The sequence below is a fragment of the Aethina tumida genome, chromosome 5 (genome assembly GCF_024364675.1).
Source record: "Aethina tumida isolate Nest 87 chromosome 5, icAetTumi1.1, whole genome shotgun sequence".
Classification (NCBI taxonomy): Eukaryota; Metazoa; Arthropoda; class Insecta; order Coleoptera; family Nitidulidae; genus Aethina; species Aethina tumida.
Window position 1 is genome coordinate 13,401,076 of NC_065439.1, and position 24,022 is coordinate 13,425,097.

Sequence of the window (24,022 nt, forward strand, 5' to 3'; positions counted from 1 at the left end):
TTTATTTAGTTTTTTATAACATTAATAATATATTGTAGTGTGTAAATAAAGAGTACAAGATTATACATGATTATCTAAAAAAATATGCAAACTGTTCACATTTTAAATATTAATACCTCTTTCATTGTGATTAGTTTATGTAACATTATACATGTATGTATAAGAAAATAATTTTTCAATAGAATATAAAATAATATAAAACATTTATTAAATTAAAACTATTTTAACAACAATATTTAATATAAAAAACATATAATAATGATTACTACTGTATTTATTTTTTGTATACATATTTTTTAATTATGTTTAATTTTAATGTCGCCTATTTTAAAATAAAACAAATACTCAATGTAAATAATACATTTATTTTTGTATAATACACATTATAAAAATAATACTTGGTTTCAATTAATCGTGTTTACAAAATACTTGATTCATATACGAAGACATCCAGATGAAAATAATCGATAAAATTTAAAACATGGAAACAACAATAAAGTTTTAACAATCAAACATACAATAAATAGATATTGCTAACAACAAACGTGCACATTTGTTATTTACTCTTGTGAATTTGTATTACTTTTTTAGAATATTACCCGTGACAGATCCTGTTGAAAATACATAAAGGCACAATATTTTACAGTTTACTCTTAGTATGTACAAAATCTGGAGCATTTGGTATTATTATTTCCGACCACCAAGACGGCCTGGACCTCGCACTGGGATTTTCGAATAAAATCTCCTTCAAATTTTCATACAACTAGAACAAAAAACATTATTAGTCATTATTAAGTGTACGGAAGTACAAAAGCAAACTATTACCTTTCCATCGGATTTGCCCAAAACGGAGTTGACGACAAAATCGGGCGGCGCCAGCGCATCGATAACGCCCAAAGCGTCCGGCTTAATTTTCGCACACAAACTCAAAATGTTCTCACGGACGTAACGTGCGAACTCCGGTCCGTTCGTGTAACCGCCTTCGTAAAAGTAAACCAGGTGCTTATCTAAACAGTACAAGGCATACAGATACCCTAAATTGTACAACGTTGTGGACAAACTGAAACAATCCATGTTAATATGACGGCGCAAAGTTTTAAATTGTAACACACCTTCGAGGCGCTTTGGAAATATAATTCCAGAAGTAGCGCAACGCGTTGTATTCCATGTAGGTTCTGGACAATACGGCCGCAAGGTATACCTGAGATTCATTTCTGGCCGTGAATTTACAATTGGTTCTAGATAAGACGTCTTTCTGTTTCTTTTCTGTTGATTTTATTAAGTAGATTATGAGCCACTCGTAACACTGGGATATGACTGAAAACAATGATTATATAAATGAAAAGTACCATTATTTAAATATTTTAATACCCTAGTTAACTCTAATGTCTAAATTAGACGATCTACGTCTCTTATATCAACTCATTGATGTAGATTATATAATTGCCAAGATGTATAGATGTACAGTCTCTATCACAAATTCGATTATCTTTTTATTCTTTTAAAAAGAGACACATTATTACAGGAGTAAATTAAGTAATCTGCTAAAATTTATACAAAACCAAAGTGGAAACTATTGCATTTTTTTCAAAATACTGTAATTTGTACCGAAATGAAACCAGATGTTCTTTAGATGCCTGTACGAACTTAGTCATAACTTGTGCTAACTGGATAATACTGCGAATTAGAGGAAATTGGTCGGATGTCAACAAGATATTATTTAATAAATGCCGTTTGTAGATTTGGTCGGTATGAGTAAGATTATAGCATATATAAACACTGGTCCTTTGACACCAGCTTATAATACATCCAAGTTGTGAATAGTGAACAGTGAATATCATAACACTGTAAGTATTCCATCAAACTCTATTGTAAGGTTGCTTAAAATTCTGCTTCTGTTTGTAGCTTGAAAATGAAGATTTTTGTGCTATTCTCAGCACTTTTGGCGGTATCGTATGCGGAGCAGTGTGTTTACGGCGAGGCTGGCTCGCAGCCTCAGTCCTTGGTGACCTGTAAGTCTGTAACCACTGCTACAATGGGCAATAACATCAAACTAAACGATAAATCCGGCCCGTTTGAGTCCGTCACTGATTTGGAACTTACGAACTTCACCGGCACCTTGGACTCAAACACTCTGTCGATGTTCCCCAAATTGAAGAGATTGTCGATCCAAGATTCTAACTTCCCAAAAATTAGTAGCGTCGTATTCGAGAAATGCTGCAAAGACTTGAAGATCCTGTCGATCAGGAACAACATGGCAACAACCATTGAAGCAGGAACTTTCAAGAACTTGAAAGAGCTGGAGGAACTGCATCTTAGCAACAAGATCCCTAAACTCAGCAAGGACCTGCTGGAAGGCTTGGTGGCGTTGAAGAAGTTAACTTTGAGGAAAACCAAGATCAACGAAGTTGACGAAGACGCCTTTGAAAACATGAAGACATTGGAAACTTTGGAATTGTACGACAACACGTTCCCAGTAATCAAACCAAAAACATTCGCACCGTTGACCGAACTCAAAAAACTATCCATTTTGGACAACCCCAACTTGAAACTTTTCCCTCTGGATCTGCTGAAGGAACAGAAGAAATTGGAACTTTTGGGCCTGCCTGTCGATATCCTTAGCAAAATTGAAGTGGCCACCCTCAAGAAGCAATTCCCATCGCTTAAAAAATTAGAAATCAAGGTTGACGACAAGAAAAAGTATGAGAATATGTTGCAACAAGTCGAAAAGGAACAAATGATTATTAGCTACCTTGGAGATTATGTGTAGACTTATGTACGTGTTTTAATGTAATGTAACTTAAATAAACCAGCTATCATAAACAGATTTTAATTCATTTTACCTTCAGCTCGGAATATAAATACGTTTTTTTTAATAACCAAGAGGAAAATTTTTATTGTTTGATTACATTTATAACCTTGTGTGAAAGCGAAACCAGATTTACTTTAAGCCTTGTTAGAGCGACAACCATCGTTTGATGTAACTGGATAATATTGTGAGTCAGTGGAGGAAATTAGTCGGATATGTCAACAGGGTATTATCTAATAAAAACGATTTGTCAATTTCATCAGCGAATGTTCGTTGCATATATAAAGATTGACGCACGATAATTCCAGCACAAACTCAATCTGACAGTGTATAGTGAACATCATTACACTGTAAGTATTCCAAATAATACATATCATCAACATATCATTAATTAAATAATTTAATAGATGCACAATGGTGTTTTTGGTGATCTTAGCAGCAAGTTTTGCGTTATCAAATGCAGCTTCGTGTGGCTTCAACCAAGCAGCACCAAGACCTGATGCAATTACTTGTAATTCAGCCACAAGTGCAAGCATGGGTAAAAACACCAAGGTTAATGATAAACATGGTCCATTCGAATCGATTATGGACCTTGACATGACTAACTTTACTGGCACTTTGGACGAAACCACTCTGTCCATGTATCCCAATTTGAAAACATTGACTATTCAAAATTCGAACTTCCCTAAAATAAGCAGTTCCATGTTTGAGAAGTGCTGCAAAGGATTGAAGAAGTTGTCCGTTAGGGGTAACATGGAAACCATCATCGAACCGGGTAGTTTCAAAGACTTGAAACAACTGGAGGAGCTCAACATTAACAATAAGATCACGAAACTGTCCAAAGATTTATTGGAAGGATTGGTAGCGTTGCGAACATTAACTCTAAAGAAGACCAAAATCGATGAAATCGACGAAAACGTCTTTGAAGATTTGAAGACTTTGGAGAACTTGGAAATTTACGATAACACATTTTCACAAATTAAACCGAAAACATTCATCCCTTTGATTGAGCTGAAGAAGCTGTCGATTTTACACAATCCTAATTTGAAGGTGTTTTCGTTGGACTTATTAAAGTCGCAGCAAAAACTGGAGCATTTGGGTTTGCCCGCTGAAATCCTGAATGAAGTGGACATATCTATATTGAAAACGCACTTCCCAGCTCTCAAAAAACTTGAAGTGCCCGTTGATGACAAAGATAATTACGAAAACTTCTTAGAGAAGGCCAAGAAAGAACAGCTGATCGTTAACTTTATTGATGCATAGTTCACACTTTCATTAATTTAGTTCTGTAAATTATATTTGACTCAAATAAATGTTATTCGAAAACAATACTTTTATTACAACAAAAATGCGATACTCACAATGAACTGACAGTAACTGTTCAGGACCCGACGCCCTGAATTTTTTCGGGATCCTCTCCTCGTTTCTTAGGAAGTCGCAACTCTTTAATGGACTGGCTATTTTACCATCCTGGCAGTAAGTCTGCCATTGCCTCAACAGCCAGTTACTACTCTGTTGTACCAGCACGTTGTTGTCTCCTTCATAGGTGACGCAAGGATCGTTGGTACATCTCAAGTCACCCAAACGGGAAGCTTTAAGATAACCGTGTCCTCCACAAGCTTCACGACACTCCTGAATCGCATCCCTGCACGACCAGGTCATAAGTGGCTTAGCGCTGGAGACTATCGAGTGTATTTCGGACACCATGTCACTCTAAAAATTCACAAATTAATGCTCCGAATACAGTTGCGAGGTAAAACATACCACTTCTTCGATTTTAGAGGAGGACGTCGATTGTTCTATCACAGACAGGAAAGTGTCCGTGAAGCAGTTGATGAATATCCTCAGAACGGTAGCCGCTGCCAAATGAGGGAACAACCTCCATTGCTGCAAACCCACCTGTCAGTCTCAATATTATAAGAAGCTGCGTTCACTTACGTGTAACTGATACTCAATGATTGGAAGTTCGTTTTTATTTAAGTTTCCGTCACCGTTCGGTGCAAATTGTTTTCTAACGGCGGCGTATCTCAGAGCTATGGTCACGGCGCAAATTATATTATTCGACGACTCTTGCATTATACCGACCCGTCCGGTGGACAAATTCTCCAAAACGGCGCCCAGTATCTTGCCGGGATCTGAGAACTTGCTCTCGTACTCGCCCTCGGGCGTCACGTCCGCCGTTTTATTCAGCAGGTACGTCCTCGGTATCCTGTAGTTGTTGAACAGAATGAAACTGAAACGAAATGATTAATTAGGTTGAAGTGTGAACGGTAGTGAAGGATTTACCCATTGTCGATGCCGTGCAGGCCGATTTTCTCACCCATATCGCCCACGACGATGCCCGGATAAGGGTTCAACGTCTTGGGATCTCGCACGGGTACGATGAACGCGTGCAAACCGTGACACTGGTCTTTGGTGTACAGCTGAGCGAACAACAGGGCGATCGTGCACGTTTTTCCTGCAAAAAACTGAATGTAATTAGTTTTAGAAAATAGTCGAGGACTGTGGGTTACCTAAGTTGCCCACCCAGCATTTCGCCGCCTCAAAATCGGGCGTGTGTATTACGAACTCTTCGGTGCTGGGGTCGTAGGTTGCTGTTGTGCGCATCTGCTTCGTGTTGCTACCGTGGGCCACTTCAGTCAACGCCAAACATGCTAAAATCTACGAGGAATTATTAATAATAAGTTTATGATAGACAGAAATAATTTTTCTGTTGTACCTTGTTGTTCCATGCGGCATCTAACATTGCTTGATGCCGTTCTGTTCCTAAAGTGGTCAAAGTATTTTTAAATAAACCAATGCCTATCGCGTGCTTGACGGACACATCAGGATAAGTTACCGCCAGAGCTTCGTTCACTGTCATCATAAACCTTGTCTGCAAATCAATAACCCGATATAAATACTTCAATACACCCATATATCAATAATTGTACCTTTCTTTTGTAAGGCAGATTGGCAATTTCAGGTGGTAGAAAGTTGTACTGGCAATATTTGTTCAATTGTATCGCCGTCCGTCTTTTCATCTCCTCCGTGCTCAACGCCTCCACCGGCCTTTCGAAAGCCGGATCCCTTTCTAACGTTTTCCACACGTGCAACTGTAACGCCTGACTTATAAACAGTTTTTATTTATTGCGTTTACAACTTACCTTTATTTTTAACAGTTCCGGATCCTCGATGAATTTCTTCATTTGTTTCCAGCAGAATCCCGCCTGTTTCCTGTAATGGTCCAACGGACCTGAGGGCATATCCTTAAAAATTTCCTCATCCATCTTTTATGCCTTATTGAATCTACAATGTATAAAAGAATAAATAATTACGTAAGTTTTTTATTTATTTTGACGCTGAAAAGTTCCACGAATTATTGATGGTTGTAGATTTAATAATGTGGCCTGGCTAATTTAAATTTAGAGTCGTTTAATAATTTAAGCCGGTACTTGAACAAACAACTTGACGCATGGAGGAATAGACGAACCTACCGCAATGTGTAACAGTTTTATTATTTACGCTATGTTAATAGTAAATATGAGTTTTATTTGTGTCATCGGGTTTTATTTTAAACTGTATGACTGTATTTTTCTGCTAAAGCTAAATAAATAAACAATTTACTAAGTGTAACATGAATTGCATGCAATATTAAATACTGGGAATGATAAAATGATTCACAACAAAATAATTGATAGACCAGTAAATATATCAAATAACATTTAATAAATTGCACAAACACATTCCAATCAGTCAATAAATTAAAGCATTAAACAGTGTAATGTTAATTATAAACTGAATTTAAAAATATTTCGTTTTATGGTATGGCTTTCCGCATATAAAAGATAATTATAATCAATAACGGATATATCCGGATGTAATATTCGTGACATGTGGAATAAAATGTGGTTGGACGATATTTTTTAATAACTGAAACACACACATTGCACACACCACACACTGGTTTTAAATTGTATTTACACGAAACGAATGAAATAGAAATAAAATAAATTGCAGAAAAAATACTAATAATATTTCTATTTTTAAGTTCAAGTTCACACTTTTTAGGCATCGTTTCCTGTCGAAATATTCGAACCATTTTGGACTTTGAACGGGAATGCATTAGCAAATCTAAACCATGTAATTAGTGGCATTTAACAACCATAAATTAAATCGAATTTCTTCTAATATATCACAAACAATAAATCAGACATGCAAGAATCCGTAATTAGTAATTATAAGGCGGATTACATGTTAAACGACTGTAAATATAATTGAAAATTAATGCGAATTGTTTTACCATTAATATGTAATTAAAGCACGAAAATGGCATGATTTTAAAACAATAATACACATGTTTGATGTAACAGTAATTAACATTGTTGATTACTTGTTAAAATATAAACAATTAATCAATCGCAATGTTTGCTAATTGATTTAACAACGTTTAATGAACTTAATTACATTCGAATAAAGATTTTGAATATGATTATTGTGATGATTTAGAAAGGTTTTTAGTTTCTGAAATATCCGTTAGAAAGGAATGATATTTCATTGAATTTATCGTTTTAAGGTACAGTAATGGCCATAATTATGCAGCTTATTAAAATGTATTAAAATTATAAACTGTACTACTTGAATCTATCTATCTATTTGAATGTTTATTGCTTTTTCTGTTCTGCTGTTCTCTATGCAGCTGGTCAATCTAATTTTATTCTTTAATGAACTGCGTACATTTTTTCATTTTTTGTTGGACAAAATTGTAGCAACTTTTTACTTTATAATATTTCAATGATCTGTATTGATTTCGTCGATTATTTACTAAAGGTATTTTGCCTATTTCCAATTATTTATTGAATAGTCGTAGTATTATGTGCTGTAAGAAAAATTATATTTCAGCCTTAAGTCCGAGAGAAACAAATAGAAACTGCTAAAAGCTTACAACTAAATAAATCAGTCGTTTTCTGTATTAATAAAAAACTAAGAAAAATATTCAACGAGTCCGTAAAACTTGAAAGAATTTATAGATGAATTATTCGAATATAAAAAAAACATCAATTCTTATCGTTAACTCAAACTAAAGCCAATCTGGAGGAAATGGGACTTCATGAATTTAATTTAAGGACTGTAAGAAGGGGACTTGTAAAGGTCTCTAGTCAAACAAATATTAAAATTGCTATATTTATGCGTAGCTCAATTCAGAAAAATAAATGTAACATTTTATACAATAAGAAAATATTAGTTTTTAAAATAGAGTAAAAACAATAAAAATAGTAAAATAATTTTAATTTATTAACTTCACATTAAAAACTAGTTATAGGCATAATATTTAACATTTTAACTATAAGTAAAGTATTACACCCACTTCGGTGATCCCAAAACGTTCGTAAAAAAGCTTTATATAGAGTCAAATAAAAAGGGACTGTTTCCTGTAATTCTTAATGTTTAAAAGTTCTAAATATGGAAAAACTGAAGATAAAATATCGTTTTTTCATATTCGAGCACTCATTATCACCAAACTAACATATAGTCTCATAATAATTTAAAATGTTAGTTTATCTTCCTCTGCATAATTTAAAAAACGGAGTAAATCCATAAAAATGCTTTTTTTAGAGACCAATATATGCTTTCATGTACCCCAATTTTTATACATGTGACTAATATTTTCAAATTCTACGTAAAATTTAACTACTGAAAATTTAGTTTTTACATATTTCGGCGTTCGAAATGAGGAAAAGATAAAGATAAAATATAGTTTTTTCATATTCGGGCTCTCATTATCACCAAACTAACATATAGCCTCATAATAATTTAAAATGATAGTCTATCTTTCCTCTGCATAATTTAAAAAACGGAGTAAATCCCTAAAAAATACCATTTTTAGAGACCAGTATGTATTTTCAAGTACACCAATTTTCATATATATGACTTATTGGTTGAAAAAGTAACATTAATATTTTCAAATTCTAGGTAAAATTTAACTACTGAAAATTTAGTTTTTACATATTTCGACGTTCGAAATGAGGAAAAGATAAAGATAAAATATAGTTTTTTCATATTCGGGTACTCATTATCACCAAACTAACATATAGTCTCATAATAATTTAAAATGTTTGTCTATTTTTCCTCTGTATAATTTAAAAAACGGAGTAAATCCATAAAAAAAACCATTTTTAGAGACCAATATGTGCTTTCATGTATCCCAATTTTTATACATATGACTTATTGGTTGAAAAAGTGACATTAATATTTTCAAGTTCTACGAAAAATTTAACTACTGAAAATTTAGTTTTTATATATTTCGACGTTCGAAATGAGGAAAAGATAAAGATAAAATATAGTTTTTTCATATTCGGGTCTCGTTATCACCAAACTAACGTATAGTCTCATAATAATTGAAAATGTTTGTCTATTTTTCCTCTGTATAATTTAAAAAACGGAATAAATCCATAAAAAATACCATTTTTAGAGACCAGTATGCGCTTTCATGTGTCCCAATTTTTATACATATGACTTATTGGTTGAAAAAGTGACATTAATATTTTCAAATTCTACGTAAAATTTAACTACTGAAAATTTAGTTTTTACATATTTCGACGTTCGAAATGAGATAAAATATAGTTTTTTCATATTCGGGTACTCATTATCACCAAACTAACATATAGTCTCATAATAATTTAAAATGTTTGTCTATTTTTCCTCTGTATAATTTAAAAAACGGAGTAAATCCATAAAAAAAAACATTTTTAGAGACCAATATGTGCTTTCATGTATCCCAATTTTTATACATATGATTTATTGGTTGAAAAAGTGACATTAATATTTTCAAGTTCTACGAAAAATTTAACTACTGAAAATTTAGTTTTTATATATTTCGACGTTCGAAATGAGGAAAAGATAAAGATAAAATATAGTTTTTTCATATTCGGGTCTCGTTATCACCAAACTAACGTATAGTCTCATAATAATTGAAAATGTTTGTCTATTTTTCCTCTGTATAATTTAAAAAACGGAATAAATCCATAAAAAATACCATTTTTAGAGACCAGTATGTGCTTTCATGTGTCCCAATTTTTATACATATGACTTATTGGTTGAAAAAGTGACATTAATATTTTCAAATTCTACGTAAAATTTAACTACTGAAAATTTAGTTTTTACATATTTCGATGTTCGAAATGAGAAAAAGATAAAGATAAAATATGGTTTTTTCATATTCGGGCACTCATTATCACCAAACTAACATATAGTCTCATAATAATTGAAAATGTTTGTCTATCTTTCCTCTGTATATTTTAAAAAACGGAGTAAATCCATAAAAAATACCGTTTTTAAAGACCAGTATGTGCTTTCATGTACCCCAATTTTTATACATATGACTTATTGGTTGAAAAAGTGACATTAAAATTTTCAAATTATACGTAAAATTTAACTACAGAGAATTTAGTTTTTACGTATTTCAATGTTATTATCAAAGCATTTAAATTACATTTGTACTATTGATGTAAATAGTAGGGTTTTCTGATTCTAAAAATACAAAATAAACGACTACATTCCTCTAAACAGTTTTAAAAATATTCGGACATACAATGTGACGAAAACAAAAGTTTATTATTTTCACGTCGTGTTTTAAAATGTTATTTAATCGGTAGGATACGTGAAATTTAATTCTTTATCAACAATTTCAATTATAAATGGTTAAAACAGTGTTTAAATAAGTTCACAGTCAAGGTTAGCAAAGTTAATAAATTTAGATAAATTTTCAATTAAATGTATTTATCTAATTACCATAAAAACAAAATTATTTTAGATTATCATGTTCAGTCAATTAATACCTAATAAAAATTAAATTTTCATAAGTTTAAAAATCTACGATTTTCGATATTAATAAATAATAATTTTAATCAAATTGATTATTTAAACTCAATTGTGGCAGCTTTATTTATAAATAAACATATGTAAATATACTAAAAATTCGATTAAAAAATGATAAATAAATAAATTACGATAACAAAAATTAATTGTTCTTAATTTTAAATATTCAAGGGGATTCACCTAAGTCGGTTGTCACTTTTATTAATAATTTTATAAATTATATTATTCATGCATATACGGCAACCTTGGGTTTACTATGATAAGAATTTTTACCTAAATTTTACCTAGATTAAATTTTCATATATATATATAAAATATATTAATATGGATATGTGGTTGATAGTTAATATAAACTTGCAATTATATTAAAATGTTTGCACTTATATCTGTTAAATTTATTCATTAAAAATAATGTTTGTATTTTAAAAATATTTTTTTCTTAATTTGCAAACAAAAAATATTATATTAGCAGGTTCAACTTATGTTTAAATACAAACACACGTTACAATAGCGTCCTTTCGTAAAGAGCGTCATTTACAGGTAACCTGCCCGAACCCTCGAAACGGACCTACCCCACAAATATGCTGCGTGATTTTAATCAAAATTTCATGCCAGATGAGTCACTTCAATCAGTATCAAACACACGCCGTGTCACTTTTAAATTTAAATTATCGACGTCCCAACCGGTACGTGAAACGTCGGCGCAACTACCCCCTACACACTCACCTCCTGTCTCTGAGTCTTATGGAACGGCACCTCGATTAAAATTACCAAAAAAAAACCAATCACTTGTTGCTCAATGTACCACACCAGTACGACACCACGGCATCAACTGCTGGAAGCATGAGGCCAGTATACCACTTGCGGGGATCCGCCTAATGTGACTGCCGGCATTTACAGGTTAGCCAGACGCGACGCACGTTCTCTCTCACTCTCCGACGACATCACGCAACACCAAATTTGCACGTGTTGCCCACGGTCACGTGGTTTTGGGTGGTCAGGTCCCCTTTTTTGTACCAGATTATGGGACCGCTCCATCATAATTCTGTATAATCTGTGCACACAATAACATAGGAAAGAGGAAGTTACAATATTTTAAGATTTCTTAATACAAATATGCCAAGCTTTTTTGAATAACAACAATTTTGTAATTTTATTAAGGTTTACCCCACACATAAATAAAAAAATAATATACACTACTAATATTTTGATAAACCTAGTGGTAATTTTTTTATATACTGAATTTCTTTTAATGTACATTTCTGGTATCTTATTTTCTTGCTCAATTAACTCTTTATTAAGACAAACTCGTCGAAACTCATATAATATAAATAAAAGCTTTGCTGACCTAATAAACATAAACTTAAAACAAGCCCCATAAGTTTTTTTTGTATATCAATACAAACAAGAGATATTCACCTGTTTTATACGGCAACGCCGCTTGGAAGGTAACCGCAATTCGCAGACATGTGAATAATGATTAATAGATAGATACCAATGGTATAATTCCGATGGTACGTGAACAGAGTGGCTAACTAGGTTGAACGGTTGTTTGACGAACGCACCAATTTTACAACCGATTTTAATTGCACAGATTGTGACATCTGACCCGATTTTCAGCTATCGCAGATATTGATGATTTCAGCGTAACTGTTTCAGTATCAACAAACATTAAACATGTAACTTCTTATGTTTAATTTGTGATCTAAATTTGTTATTAAAAAAAGGAAATGGAAGTTAAAGGTTGAACAAAAATTCAAATTTATATAAAAATTGATTTAATTTTAACTTTCAACAATGTTCAATGTCTTAACCATGGTATCTGGAACTTTTAATTTTTTTAACAAACTACTCATTTCAATTGGCCCATGTGCTTGCAGCTGCTTCAGCAGATCAAACAGGGCTAATCTGCAACCATTCTTCCACACATCTGTTAATTTATTTAAGTCCTCAATTTTGTGTTTGTTCTTGTAGATTTCAGCTTGTTTCAGATTAGTTACAATTTCCTTTTTCTTCTTAATATCAGTTTCTAGTTTCTTGATGTCTGCTATAATTTTCTTCCTATTGAATTTATCATCAGTTGGGCTGCTGGTGAAATCATCATCTTCCAAATAATTTTGTTGGATAATTATTAGGGGTTTGTGTTCCTTTGTTGTAGGATATAAGTGTTTTTGTAAATCAGTTTCGAATTTTCTGCGTTTTTCTCCAGCACTTTCATTTGTAATTTTTTGAGTGGATGTGAAAAAATTTTCGTTTTCTGTCTTAAAATATTTTTTCATATCACTTTCTTGTATTTTTTGAATTTCAACTGTACAGGACATGGTTTCCAACTCCTTTAATTTTTTTATGTCACTTTCAACAGAGTCTGATTTTTTAATAGAATTTTTTGATTTTTGTTTGTCCTTTGAATTTGTTGATAATGTTAGAGTTCTTTTACTTGGCTTTACCTTAGAAGAACTGCTCTGTAAATCACTATTAATTTGTTGATCACTTGATTTACTAATATTTTTAATTTCACTGATTGGCTCTTTTTCAGATGTTTTTTTAACTTGAAAACTGTCATTTTCTTTCCCAATTATTAGTTTTTCAATTGTAGGGATTACCTTAGTAACATTTTCATCAATTTTTGGGGCATCACTGCTATTTGAATTATTTGTAATTTGTTTAGTTGTACTTTTACTACTTTTATCTACACTCTTTTCATGAGTATTACTCACTTTATGTTTAGTTTCAGACATATTAGTATTTTTTAATTCATATTTTAATGTATTTTGCTCAGAACTTGATTCTCTAGTTGATTTATTCTCCACTTTTAAATTACTATCAGCAGGTATAACTTTATCATTCTTTTTGGTTACAAGAGGAGTATCATCACTGGTTGTATATTTAATTATTGTTTTTTCCTTAATTTTCACTTTTGGATTGAAGTCTTCATCATTGTCATCTTCTATAATATTTTTCTTATGTTTCTTTTTAATATTCATAATGGGTTCATCATCTGAGTCAATATCTTTATGTTTTTTATCAGTTTTTTTCTTTTTACTTACTGATTTACTATCTGATTTATTTTCTTTGTGTTCAATTACAGGTTCATTTTCTACTTTCTTTTCTGACCTTTTTTTAATACTAACACTCTCATCTTCTGAATAGCTGTGATCTGGGTTTTTCCTTTTATTTCTAGACTTACTTGAATCTTCATTTCTATTTTGTTTTTCTCCATTTTTCACAGCTTTATTTTTGATATTTGCAATAGGTTCATCATCAGACTCAATCTCTGGTTTTTCAGTTGTTTTATAACTAATGTCTACTTTTGTTTTTTTATTTAATTCTTCCAAGTCCATTTCTAACCTTTTAGAAATTGGTTTTTTAGTTCTTTTAATGGTTTTACCTCCCGACTCAGTTTTGGCTGGAGTATCCAATTTAAAACTATCATCTTTAATTGGCACATTTTTGTGATTTAAAGGTGTCCCAGTGTCAGATACGTTATTTGGTGTGGACAGAGGTGTGTTTAAAGGGCTGTTGAATGGTGTTGTCATGCTGGCTGGTGTTTTGCGTATTCTGGATAAACCGATACGACGACATGGTGTCAGTAGACTTTTGCTAATTGTGCCTGTCACGTATGGATTTCTGTTGCCATTGGAAACTGGTGTTGACATAATATATACACCAAAAATGTTGTTCGATGTCTTCAATAAAGTTTTTGAATGTTTTGGCGCTGTCAAATTTGTACATGGTTGTCGTAGGTAGAATTGTCAATGAGAGTAGTTCAAATGTTACGAAAAAGCTGGTGGAACAGCTGATCACTTAAGATTAGTGATTTGTGTTCTGTGGATTTGAAGGAATATTTAAGAAATATTATAATACTAAGGAACTTCTAACATTTTAACAATCATTTCCATATACTTTAATTTTATTATTATTTATATTTGTTTTTTAAAGTATCAGAATTGTGAAGTAATGTGTTCAGTTCCGCCGTATGAAGCGCTGTTATCAATTTTTAAAATGAAGTGGATTTTTTAAAAGATTAAACACTTTTCAATCACCATAAAATATGATAGTGATGAACCAAATTTACTTTTGGAGAAATGTGTTTCTAAAGAACGTGGTCAAAATATTTTTCTGAAATACAGCGCCTTGAATTTAAATATCAAAAATTGTTTCCTTTCTGTATCCTTCAGTCAAATAGGGTGTAATAGTTTACCAGTTTTGAAATTTTGTACCAATTGATATGTTATATAAGAATTGAAATAGGTATGTAAAATAAAAGACATAAATAGATTTAATTTGTTTTTTAATTTAATATAGTTCTCTCCCTCAGGTTTTAGTCCTGGGCTAACAAAATTGACCGCAAGGACTCATATATAAATAATCATTATATACAGAAGATTATATATAAACAGCAAAATTTCAAATTCACAAACTTGAAATGAATATTAAGTAATGCAACGAGTGTTACGTCGCGGCATATTCAGTCTGATTCATTGTTTCAATATTACAAAGAACATGTAAAATTATAATACAATAATATAAAATCCTTCACCTCTTATAAAAAGGAAAAGCCTTCAACATAGTAATGCGTATTATTTGAGAGTTCAGTACGGTCATATCAAAAAGAGGAAGGCACAATGCACCACCTCAAAATTGTATAAATTAGCAGAGAAGTTATGATTACAAAAATCAATTTTCGTACGAAATAAAATTGTGTAGGATAAAATCAAGTTTTCTTACTTAAGTATAATAAAAGGTACTAGGATGATATACAAGTTAACTGGTGAATATCTAAACCTAGGAGAATAGTAATTCAATATCATAACATCTCCACAAATTATTAGAGCCATCGCTAGGCAGATATTCGTGATCTGCCACGAAGGGAAGACTTAATAATATCGTCAAAAAAGAAAATTGCTTCTTGCGTATGTAGGTATATTTCAAAATTCCATATCGAGTCCGTGTCCGATAGCCAGGCATATCAAAATTTTTAATGCAGCAAACAGTGAGGGTAGAGGTTGCACTTACACTTTGCAAATAGTTTTTTTATAGTAGTTACTTAATCTAAGGTTAGTATTACTCAACCTCGGACTCGTCTCTCAGATCTCGTTTTGCAACTGTCCACGCTTAATTTGGCAGTGCTTATGCAGATGTCGACCACGCAAAATCAAACGAACAAAATAAACAGGACAGTGGATCACGAACAACTCAACATCAGCGCTACAAAACCGATCTGGGCGACGAATGCGGCACACGAGGCGGGCGGCTGTCTCGTGTGCATTAGCGGCGCGCGCCCCAAGCCCCGATGGGCGCGGCGGCCTGCGGTGTCTCTTCGATGTTGCGGCCACGGAACGACGGGAACTCCGTGTTGCTGGCTGTGTTGGGGGCGCGTTGCTCCCACGGTCCGCCCTGCACGACGAAGCCGTTGCCCTCGCCCCGCTGGCGCGGCTGTTGAGGCGCCGGAGCGGACATGGCGCCGCTCTGTTCGAAGTGGCTGGTCAGGGTGTGTTGTTTCTCGCGAGTCTCCAATTCTTCGCAATCTTGTAACTGAAATAATGAAATTTATTAGTCAGAATAACGGAGTATGGGGTACAGACACTCACATATTCTTCGGCCATGTTGAGCAAATAGTCTTTAGCTTCGATGACGTTGTCTTCTTGGCCGGTGACGACGACCAGGTCGGGATTAGAATCCTCGGGACGGGGGAACTTGATGTCGACGTGGTAGTCCTCCATGATCTTCCTGATGTTGCGTCCACGAGCTCCGATAAGTCTTGAGTGGACTCTGGAATCGATTATGATCTCTTCCTTCGTCAAATCGTTCAAGTCGTCGACGATTTTTTGGATGTCTTTGGCGGCACGGTGAGCATTCTCTTCGTAGCCGGTGATTACAATAATGTTCTCCTCAGGATCGTCTGTAATCCAACAAAAATATTAAGATTTCTGAAACGAACTAAATATTTCCATTATACCTTTTTTGGGGAAGTTGATTTGAACGTCGTGATCTTTTCTGATTTTGGTGATGACGGCGCCACGCTTGCCAATAATCTTGGGATGATACTCGGGATTGACCTCAATTCTCAGGGCAAATGAGCGTAACTCCCTGTCCTTCCTGTCGGCTTCCAGCTCCTTGACCCTCTCCAACAATGCTTGTTTAGCATTCTCAACGTTACTGGCAATGCCGGTGATCTTAATTATGTCCTCCTTAACATCAGCTGGAGAAAGAACGATGTGAACATCGAAGCGATCCATCAATTCCTTGACGTCACGTCCCTTTTGTCCGATAATGGAACGGTGCAGCTCAAACGGTACATCCACATTAATAGTGACAGGCACCAGCTCCAGAAGGGCCTGCTTGGCCTTTCTGCAGTTCTCCTCCTTGCCGGTGATGCGAATGACATCGCAATGTCTGACAGGTTCGGCGTTCACGTCACCGTTGAGCTGACCGTGATTGGTGTACTCCTCGGTGTTGTCCCTGTCCGGGAACTTGATCTGAACGTCGAAATCGGACGTGATGCCCTGCACCTTGTGGCCCTTCGATCCCATAACGGTGCGGTGGTGACGTTGGGCGATTATGCACTCGATGGTCACCATCGATTCGAGATCGGCGATGATCTCGTTGATGCGTTGTTTCGCCGCCTCGATGCATTCTTTGGCGCCCTTCAGGATGACGCGGTCGCTTTCAACGCCGGAGCGCGGGAACGAGATGAGGACGCCGCCGCACTCGTCGCTGATGCGGTGCAAGACTTCACCGCGTCTGGCGACGAAGTGCTTGTGGTGGCGGGCCTCCACTTGCATGTCGCTTTCGATTATGTTGTCCTGAAATATGAAGCGGTTAAAGAAATTCGTATTGAAGTTAGGAAGTTCCCTTATTCTGTAACGTTTCTTTATCATTATTACGTTATATTAAGTTAGGTAACAACAGAGAGCTTAAATCATTCGTTACATATTCGAACTTCATCAATTTCATAACGACATAATTGTTTTTTTTTTTGTGGGTTATATTACAAAAAGTCACTACAGAATTGTGACGTTGGCTAATTTAATTTCAAAATTATGTAGTACATACAATAAGTTACATATACATACATACACAAATTATATGGAATATTTTTAAATATTTTTCTTTGTTGTGTACTCAACTAACTGTCTACTTAATGTATTTTAGATGTGGCATCCAATTGAAAAATAAGAAAAACTTAAATTTTGTAATTTGCTTTATGCTTTGTTATGTGAATTATAGGTAAAAAATTAAAGGTATTATTAATGTAAAATATATTAAATTTAATTAAAAGTAATAAGTCAGAACTAACAAAACATGTGTGTAAACAAATTTAAGAAGACTAATTAATTAAATTAAAATTTTAATTGGTTGGAGGCAAATTCAATTATTTGAAATAGAAAAATTGCGCATATGTTAAAGTTAATATTTTCTTTATATAAGCAGTTAATATTACGTAAAAAAGTGTCTGTACAATAATTTAACCGTTTGTCAAAAAATATAAAAATAAATAAATATACAAGTTAATTCTCCTTTTTGAAATCCCATTTTTTAAAGATATTTTAATTGGAGATACAAAAATGCGATTTACGTTTTAGAAAAAATTAAATTTTCGACTTCTAAATTAATTTTTCTCAGCCCTTTAAAACTTAAAAATGTTTTTTTGTGACAAACAGAAATACTGAATTTCCTTTTAATTATTATTTTTTATAAAATGTTGATCATAATAATCATGAGAAATAAATATATAGTGTGTTCCAGGATGGATGAACGGCAATCAATGTATTTGAAAAAATTAAATTTTCGACTTTAAAATTGATTTTTCTCAGCCTTTTAAAACTTAAAAATGTTTTTTTGTGTCAAACAGAAATACTGAATTTGCTCTTAATTAATTTTCAATGAATGAGTTTTATGATTAAATGAAATAAATTTTGATATTCATTAATTTTTCCACAGACAGGACTTCTTCAAAAACATTTCAAATTTCGAAAAATTTCACCTTTTGTTTTATCTTTACACTGGTATATACTGTATATAATATAAAATTATCCAAATTTTTGGCATAACCACAACGAAAATAGGTTGTCAACAAGTCTACTTCAAAATATTTTTTTATGTTTTATCTAATATTTAATCTCTTATCACTTTGAGATGCAGTGTTGTTTTTTAAGGCAGATTTATCTATTATTTTTTTAATTTTCAAACTTTCTTTTACTAGATATACATACAATTAAAAGTATTGTTACAACAATATTTTTGGTTATATTGTGTGCCCAGTCATTGACATCTGAGAGTTGATGTGAAACAGTTTAGGCATTTGAACTGTCCATTAAATGAATGTTGGACAATTTTGATAATAAGTTACAGAATAAGGAAATTTGTTGGATAATTAATTTCATTTCTCAATGATGTTGCTACGACATACACAAGATAGAGAGAGCTAAAACTTACAATGTCTTTGATTGTCGCTTCCAACTGCTTCTTGGCCTCTTGTACGGCTTCCTTTTTGCCGATGATCGTAATAATTTCGCTATCGTCATCGTTGTTCGATGGGAATACAATTCTTGCACCAGTAGAATCACGGATTTTTTTAATATTGGCTCCGTTCTTACCGATCAGGAACCTATGATGTTGAGCTTTAGCACGGACCTAAACAAAACCAAACTGTCTTATTGTCAATTTAGTGTAAAATTATATATATTCGTTACCTCAGCCGTGAAACTGGCAAGTTCCCGTTCGTTGGCGAGATCGAGCAGTTGTTGTTTGGCACGGTCGACGTCGTCTTTGGGTCCACGAATAGTGACCTTGTCGCTCTTGCTGTCGGCGCTGGGGAACTTTATGGAAACGCCACCGCACTCCTCCATGATGGCATGGATCAGCTTACCCTTGGCGCCGATCAGACTGTTGTAGTATTTCGGCGGAATGGTGATTTCCTCGTCCACAATGTTCTCCAATTCGTCTTGGATCTTTTTGATCTTCTCCCTGGCCTCCTGGACGTTCTCCTTCTTGCCAGTGATTATGATCACGTCGTTTTTGTCGCCTTCGGCTGGCAAGTCGATTTTGGTTTGGGTTTCTTCGCGGATCTTGCGAATGTTGGCACCACCCTTGCCAATTATGAATTTGTGGAATTGCTTGTAAATTGGTACCTCGATCTGATAGGAGGATTCGTTCAGTTCCTTGACGAGCTTCTCCAAGTATCTGCAGCACTTGTCCACGTCCTCTTTGGGGCCGCGTACTTTGACGATGTCGTGTTTGTCGGCAGGTCCGGGGAAGATGATCTGCACCTGATTAAATTTCTCGCGTATGTCTTTGATGTTCTCGCCCTTGGAGCCGATGATGCTTCTGTAATGGCGCTGTTCGATGATCACGTCCTTCTCCTTTTCGTTCTCGAGCTTGAAAATTCTCTCTTCCAAGTCGGTTTTGGTGTTGTGGACGCTTTCTTTGTCGCCCTCGATTCTGACCAAACCACTTTCGCCGATGGTAATGATCACGTTGAATTTTTCCTTCAGGCTGTTAACGTTGGCGCCGTTCTTGCCGATGATGTGCTTGAACAGCTTAGGATCGACCTGCATTTCGGTGAAGATGAGCCTCCTTTGCAAATCTTTGGCCATGTTTTCAATTTGTTCTTGAGCCTTTTCCACTTCTTCCGGTGGTCCCTCGATTTTAATTTTGTCCTCCTTGTCGGTGAACTCGACGTGAACTTTAGGCAAGTTTTGGGTGATCTCCTTGATGCTCTGACCTTTGCGACCGATGATGTATTTGTGGATCCAGGACGGAGCATACACATCGCTGGAGCGCACGGAGTTGGCCTTTTCGTAGACGCAACTAAGGGCCAGACCGAGTTTATCGTGCGGTCCACGAAGAGTGATGGTTCCGGTTGCTGAATCGCTGGACGGCATTTCGACGCTAACGCCGGTGTTCTGCAAGATTTCGGCGATCGTCGAACCTTTCGGTCCGATGACGTACTTGTGCTGAGATTTCGGCACTTCCACGGAGACAGTGGTGCACTTCTTCTCCATTTGCTTGTAGATCGCCTCGACTTGAGCCTTGGCGGCCATCACGCCTTCCTTTTCGCCGGCGATTATGATTTCGTCTTTCATGACGGAGGGCGGGGGCACGTTCACCCTGGCGCCAGTCTCTTCGATCATCTTGGCAAGAGTGGCACCGTTCGGACCGACGATGAAGGGATGATAGATTTTGGGAACGCTGATGCGTTCGGAGGCTTTCTTCGATTGTACGTCCGACGTGTTCTTGATCTCGTGTTCGGCCTTCTCAATGTTTTCCTTGGTGCCAGTAATGGTGATAATGTCGGAATTATCGTTCATGGCGGGCACCGAAATCTTGGTGGCCGTCTGCTTTTCCAGTTCCTTGAGCCTGTCACCCTTCTTGCCTAAGATCCACTTGTGATGCTCCTTGGGGATCTGTATCTGCTTGCTGGCTTGCGTTTGGAAGTGCTGCAGGATCTTCCTGCGGGCCTCCAGCACCTCGTTCTGTTTACCGGTGATCAAGAAGGTGAGGGACTGGTCCTTGGCGTGGGAGATCTCGATGTGGGCTCCCGTTTCTTTCATGATGTTGCCGCATGTCTGTATGCTCTCGCCCTCGCCGAATTTCTGGCTGCCATCCAGTTTGCGTTCCTCGATCGGCACCCGGAACACTTGCGTGATCACGGACGAGCTGACTCTCATCTTGTGGTTACCCCATTGGCCGATGCTGTTGGCCGGTTTGGGCAGGTTGGACTCGGGCAGGGCCGGGAATAGGTCATCGTAGGTGGGTGGGGCGGCCGCCGGCTGCGGCTCGGCCATCGAGTCGAGCGCGTGGGGCTCCAGCGGTATCGAGATGTTCAATTGGTTGCTGATGGGGCTGTCGTAGGCCGCCGCGACGCCCTCTTCCATCACTGGTTGCTGCATTTTGGGATTGTCCTGTGTCGTGCCAAGTCGTTACAGCAACACTGAAAATAAAATTCCCATTCCCATTTATGTATGACGTAAACTTATTTAAAAAACATACTATTCACACGCACTACCGTACCTAGATGTTTATTATCGAAAGTACAACAGAAACGTTCACTGGTATGTGCCTAACTGAATGAATTTTTCAAAATGCTACTCTTAAAATACAATTTCGTATAATGTTCACTTAATGAGAATATAATGTAGTATTGTCTGGGTCCAAGAAACTCCAAGAATTGCGAATAATTACGTACCGCCAGGTAGACAGTTAATTATTCAGTATTCTTATCAATCGAACTTCGTGTTATTAATCATTTCCATAATTCATATTTATGCAGGTTTTCAACATGCAGTGTATTTCCAGCCGAATGTAAATGTGGGTATCTGTTTACTTTATGGGTTTTATATTTTAAAAACCATGTTAACAACAGAATGATATAATACTGAACGAATAATTTATTATTTAATTTCAAGTGAGTAAATATTGGTTTAAAATGTGGTTAAATAAACAAACAACTAGCAGTAATAATATCAACTTACACAAGCAATACAGTACTAGTAAACAAACATTCATTCTTTCCCTTTTGATAAATGATATACACTGGTAAATACCGAATTTGAAAACAATAAATATTTAAATCATATAATGACGAAATCGATTCTCATGTTGTCTAGAACGTGACCACCTTTTTAACCATATTCTTAGATAAAATTACCAGGAAATAAACAATCGGAGATTTTTCTAGTGGTCAACAACAAAACAAATGTTTATTATTATTGGTAATTAAGAAATAATTTTGACCAGATTTGCATTGACAAAGAAATTGGCAACACTAATACATTAATTTCGTCATTTGTATCGTCAATTAATGTTATTTTCTATACTTTCTATAATTCTTGATTTAATATTACATTAATATTTGAAAGGTACAGCCTACAGACAAAACAGCTGTTTGGACAAATAGCTGATGACAAGCCTCGGCATTTTAATCATCAGTGGTGCCATCATATCACATTTTTCAATGTGTATTTGCGTTGCAAGTTGGGTCAATAAAATTGATGATGTGTAAATTGATAAGCTATAATCTCAACTAACACTGCACATTGATAAATTTAAGAAAACACTATTAATTGATTATTTGCAATATGTATTTATGCAACTTTAACAATATTTAAAATATATTATAAAGAAAAGGTCAAAGGCGAATATTCTTCATATTTATCAATTGTATTCATTAATAATTTCAACAAGCCAATTGTATAACGCTCCAAATCAATAAAAATTTAATAAGATCTGTGGCTAAAATTATTGTAAGTGTCATTGATAATTTCACAAAGTATTATGTTCCTATTAGATTTAATTGGATTATAATTCCCCATGAATCTAACGTTAATTAATAATTATCTACAATTATTGCCACATCTGAAACCCATTATACCGTCGTAAACCCTTACAGTGATATTAAATAAAAGGGTCATGCTAATACAAGCAAATTGTATAATTGCACATGGCTGAAGATAATTAAAACAATTTTCTTATCATCTGACCTTCCTATGGTGTCTTTGTACAGAACATTTGCCACAAGCATCCATCAACAAACTTTAATTATACTAGTTTTACTGTGTTCACTTTTTATATTTATTATGATACTATCAACAATTTTAAATATATAAAATTAATCAACATATTTTAGTGGCAGAATCAATACACATATAAAAATATTTAAAACTCTAATAGAAAAGAATTGAATCAGAACGAAAATAAACGTCAGGCAAGTGCACATGTGGCAAATAATGATAAGACAATAATACCCACCATAAGTCAACATATGGAATAGCGGATTAATAAACGCGACTACCGTATCCGAGAATGTGCCGTAAAACTGATAAACATTAAAACGCAACCCCGAAATAAGTGATTGTCGTCTTCAAATACAACGAATGGTTTTGCGTAGAAGGCAATAACCAGTTGACGTGTCACTTTACCCCAACATGTTGACCCAAGGAAGCACTTAAAATGATAATACTGAAAACTGACTTACTGTACTGTAAAAACAGAAAATCCGTCCTAGAAAAACCTGTTTCCTTGTAGATGCTCCAGTTTTACTTGGTAATGTCTTGCTGAAACAGTGAAGTGAGCAATTAGATACCGAAAACACCGGACACACGTTTTCACATACCGACTTCCAAGTAGAAAATGAAGTTCGTCGTCTGCTATGTCACACGTAAAACTATGTGCTTACGTAGAGCACACGGCAAAAATTACAACACATCCATCTGTGAACCTGCTACTCCCAAACAGGTGGCGCATGCTTAAGAACTATAAATTATTTTCTGGTCAAATCTGCCAAACAGTGTTACATTGTATTAAAATTTGACTTTTATCAATTCTTTCAACTAGTTGTTGACATTTCATTTC

The 24,022-nt window shown here is 34.7% G+C and overlaps 5 protein-coding genes across 5 annotated transcripts; 2 read left to right on the plus strand and 3 right to left on the minus strand.

Moving 5' to 3' along the window:
- Positions 1-345: 345 nt before the first annotated feature.
- LOC109602806 (peroxisomal acyl-coenzyme A oxidase 3-like) lies at positions 346-11,609 on the minus strand. The gene is made up of 12 exons (XM_049967269.1): positions 11,393-11,609; positions 5,956-6,097; positions 5,743-5,904; positions 5,529-5,684; positions 5,323-5,470; positions 5,096-5,267; positions 4,748-5,042; positions 4,574-4,696; positions 4,171-4,522; positions 1,113-1,317; positions 826-1,060; positions 346-763 (listed from the first exon to the last, which is right to left on the minus strand). The coding sequence occupies exons 2-12, from the start codon at positions 6,076-6,078 to the stop codon at positions 641-643; spliced, it is 2,094 nt and encodes a 697-aa protein (XP_049823226.1). The 5' UTR covers positions 6,079-6,097; positions 11,393-11,609; the 3' UTR covers positions 346-640.
- LOC109602807 (P-granule-associated novel protein 1) lies at positions 1,813-2,823 on the plus strand. The gene is made up of 2 exons (XM_020019245.2): positions 1,813-1,847; positions 1,906-2,823. Exon 2 carries the CDS (start codon positions 1,913-1,915, stop codon positions 2,768-2,770), a length of 858 nt encoding a protein of 285 aa, XP_019874804.1. The 5' UTR covers positions 1,813-1,847; positions 1,906-1,912; the 3' UTR covers positions 2,771-2,823.
- LOC109602808 (relaxin receptor 1-like) lies at positions 3,081-4,138 on the plus strand. Its single transcript, XM_020019246.2, has 2 exons — positions 3,081-3,159; positions 3,217-4,138. The coding sequence occupies exon 2, from the start codon at positions 3,224-3,226 to the stop codon at positions 4,070-4,072; it is 849 nt and encodes a 282-aa protein (XP_019874805.1). The 5' UTR covers positions 3,081-3,159; positions 3,217-3,223; the 3' UTR covers positions 4,073-4,138.
- An 818-nt stretch (positions 11,610-12,427) lies between the features above and the next one.
- On the minus strand, positions 12,428-14,404 carry LOC126265500 (myb-like protein X). Its single transcript, XM_049967226.1, has one exon. The coding sequence runs from the start codon at positions 14,320-14,322 to the stop codon at positions 12,451-12,453; it is 1,872 nt and encodes a 623-aa protein (XP_049823183.1). The 5' UTR covers positions 14,323-14,404; the 3' UTR covers positions 12,428-12,450.
- Positions 14,405-14,940: 536 nt separating this feature from the next.
- Positions 14,941-23,891, minus strand: LOC109602803 (vigilin). Its single transcript, XM_020019240.2, has 7 exons — positions 23,784-23,891; positions 23,646-23,724; positions 19,363-21,602; positions 19,106-19,303; positions 16,626-17,472; positions 16,258-16,568; positions 14,941-16,201 (listed from the first exon to the last, which is right to left on the minus strand). Exons 3-7 carry the CDS (start codon positions 21,559-21,561, stop codon positions 15,935-15,937), a joined length of 3,822 nt encoding a protein of 1,273 aa, XP_019874799.2. The 5' UTR covers positions 21,562-21,602; positions 23,646-23,724; positions 23,784-23,891; the 3' UTR covers positions 14,941-15,934.
- Between the last annotated feature and the right edge of the window lie 131 nt (positions 23,892-24,022).

Bases quoted from the DNA above. Each gene is read 5' to 3' on its own strand.
- LOC109602807 (XM_020019245.2), top strand. From the start codon at position 1,913: ATGAAGATTTTTGTGCTATTCTCAGCACTTTTGGCGGTATCGTATGCG.
- LOC109602808 (XM_020019246.2), top strand. From the start codon at position 3,224: ATGGTGTTTTTGGTGATCTTAGCAGCAAGTTTTGCGTTATCAAATGCA.
- LOC109602806 (XM_049967269.1), bottom strand. From the start codon at position 6,078: ATGGATGAGGAAATTTTTAAGGATATGCCCTCAGGTCCGTTGGACCAT. The intron at 5,471-5,528 runs GTACAACAGAAA...AATTCCTCGTAG, and splicing joins ATGCCGCATGGAACAACAAG to ATTTTAGCATGTTTGGCGTT. The intron at 764-825 runs GTAATAGTTTGC...TTTTTGTTCTAG, and splicing joins TGGGCAAATCCGATGGAAAG to TTGTATGAAAATTTGAAGGA.
- LOC126265500 (XM_049967226.1), bottom strand. From the start codon at position 14,322: ATGTCAACACCAGTTTCCAATGGCAACAGAAATCCATACGTGACAGGC.
- LOC109602803 (XM_020019240.2), bottom strand. From the start codon at position 21,561: ATGCAGCAACCAGTGATGGAAGAGGGCGTCGCGGCGGCCTACGACAGC. The intron at 19,304-19,362 runs GTAACGAATATA...GGTTTTGTTTAG, and splicing joins TTGCCAGTTTCACGGCTGAG to GTCCGTGCTAAAGCTCAACA. The intron at 17,473-19,105 runs GTAAGTTTTAGC...TTCATATTTCAG, and splicing joins AAGCGACAATCAAAGACATT to GACAACATAATCGAAAGCGA.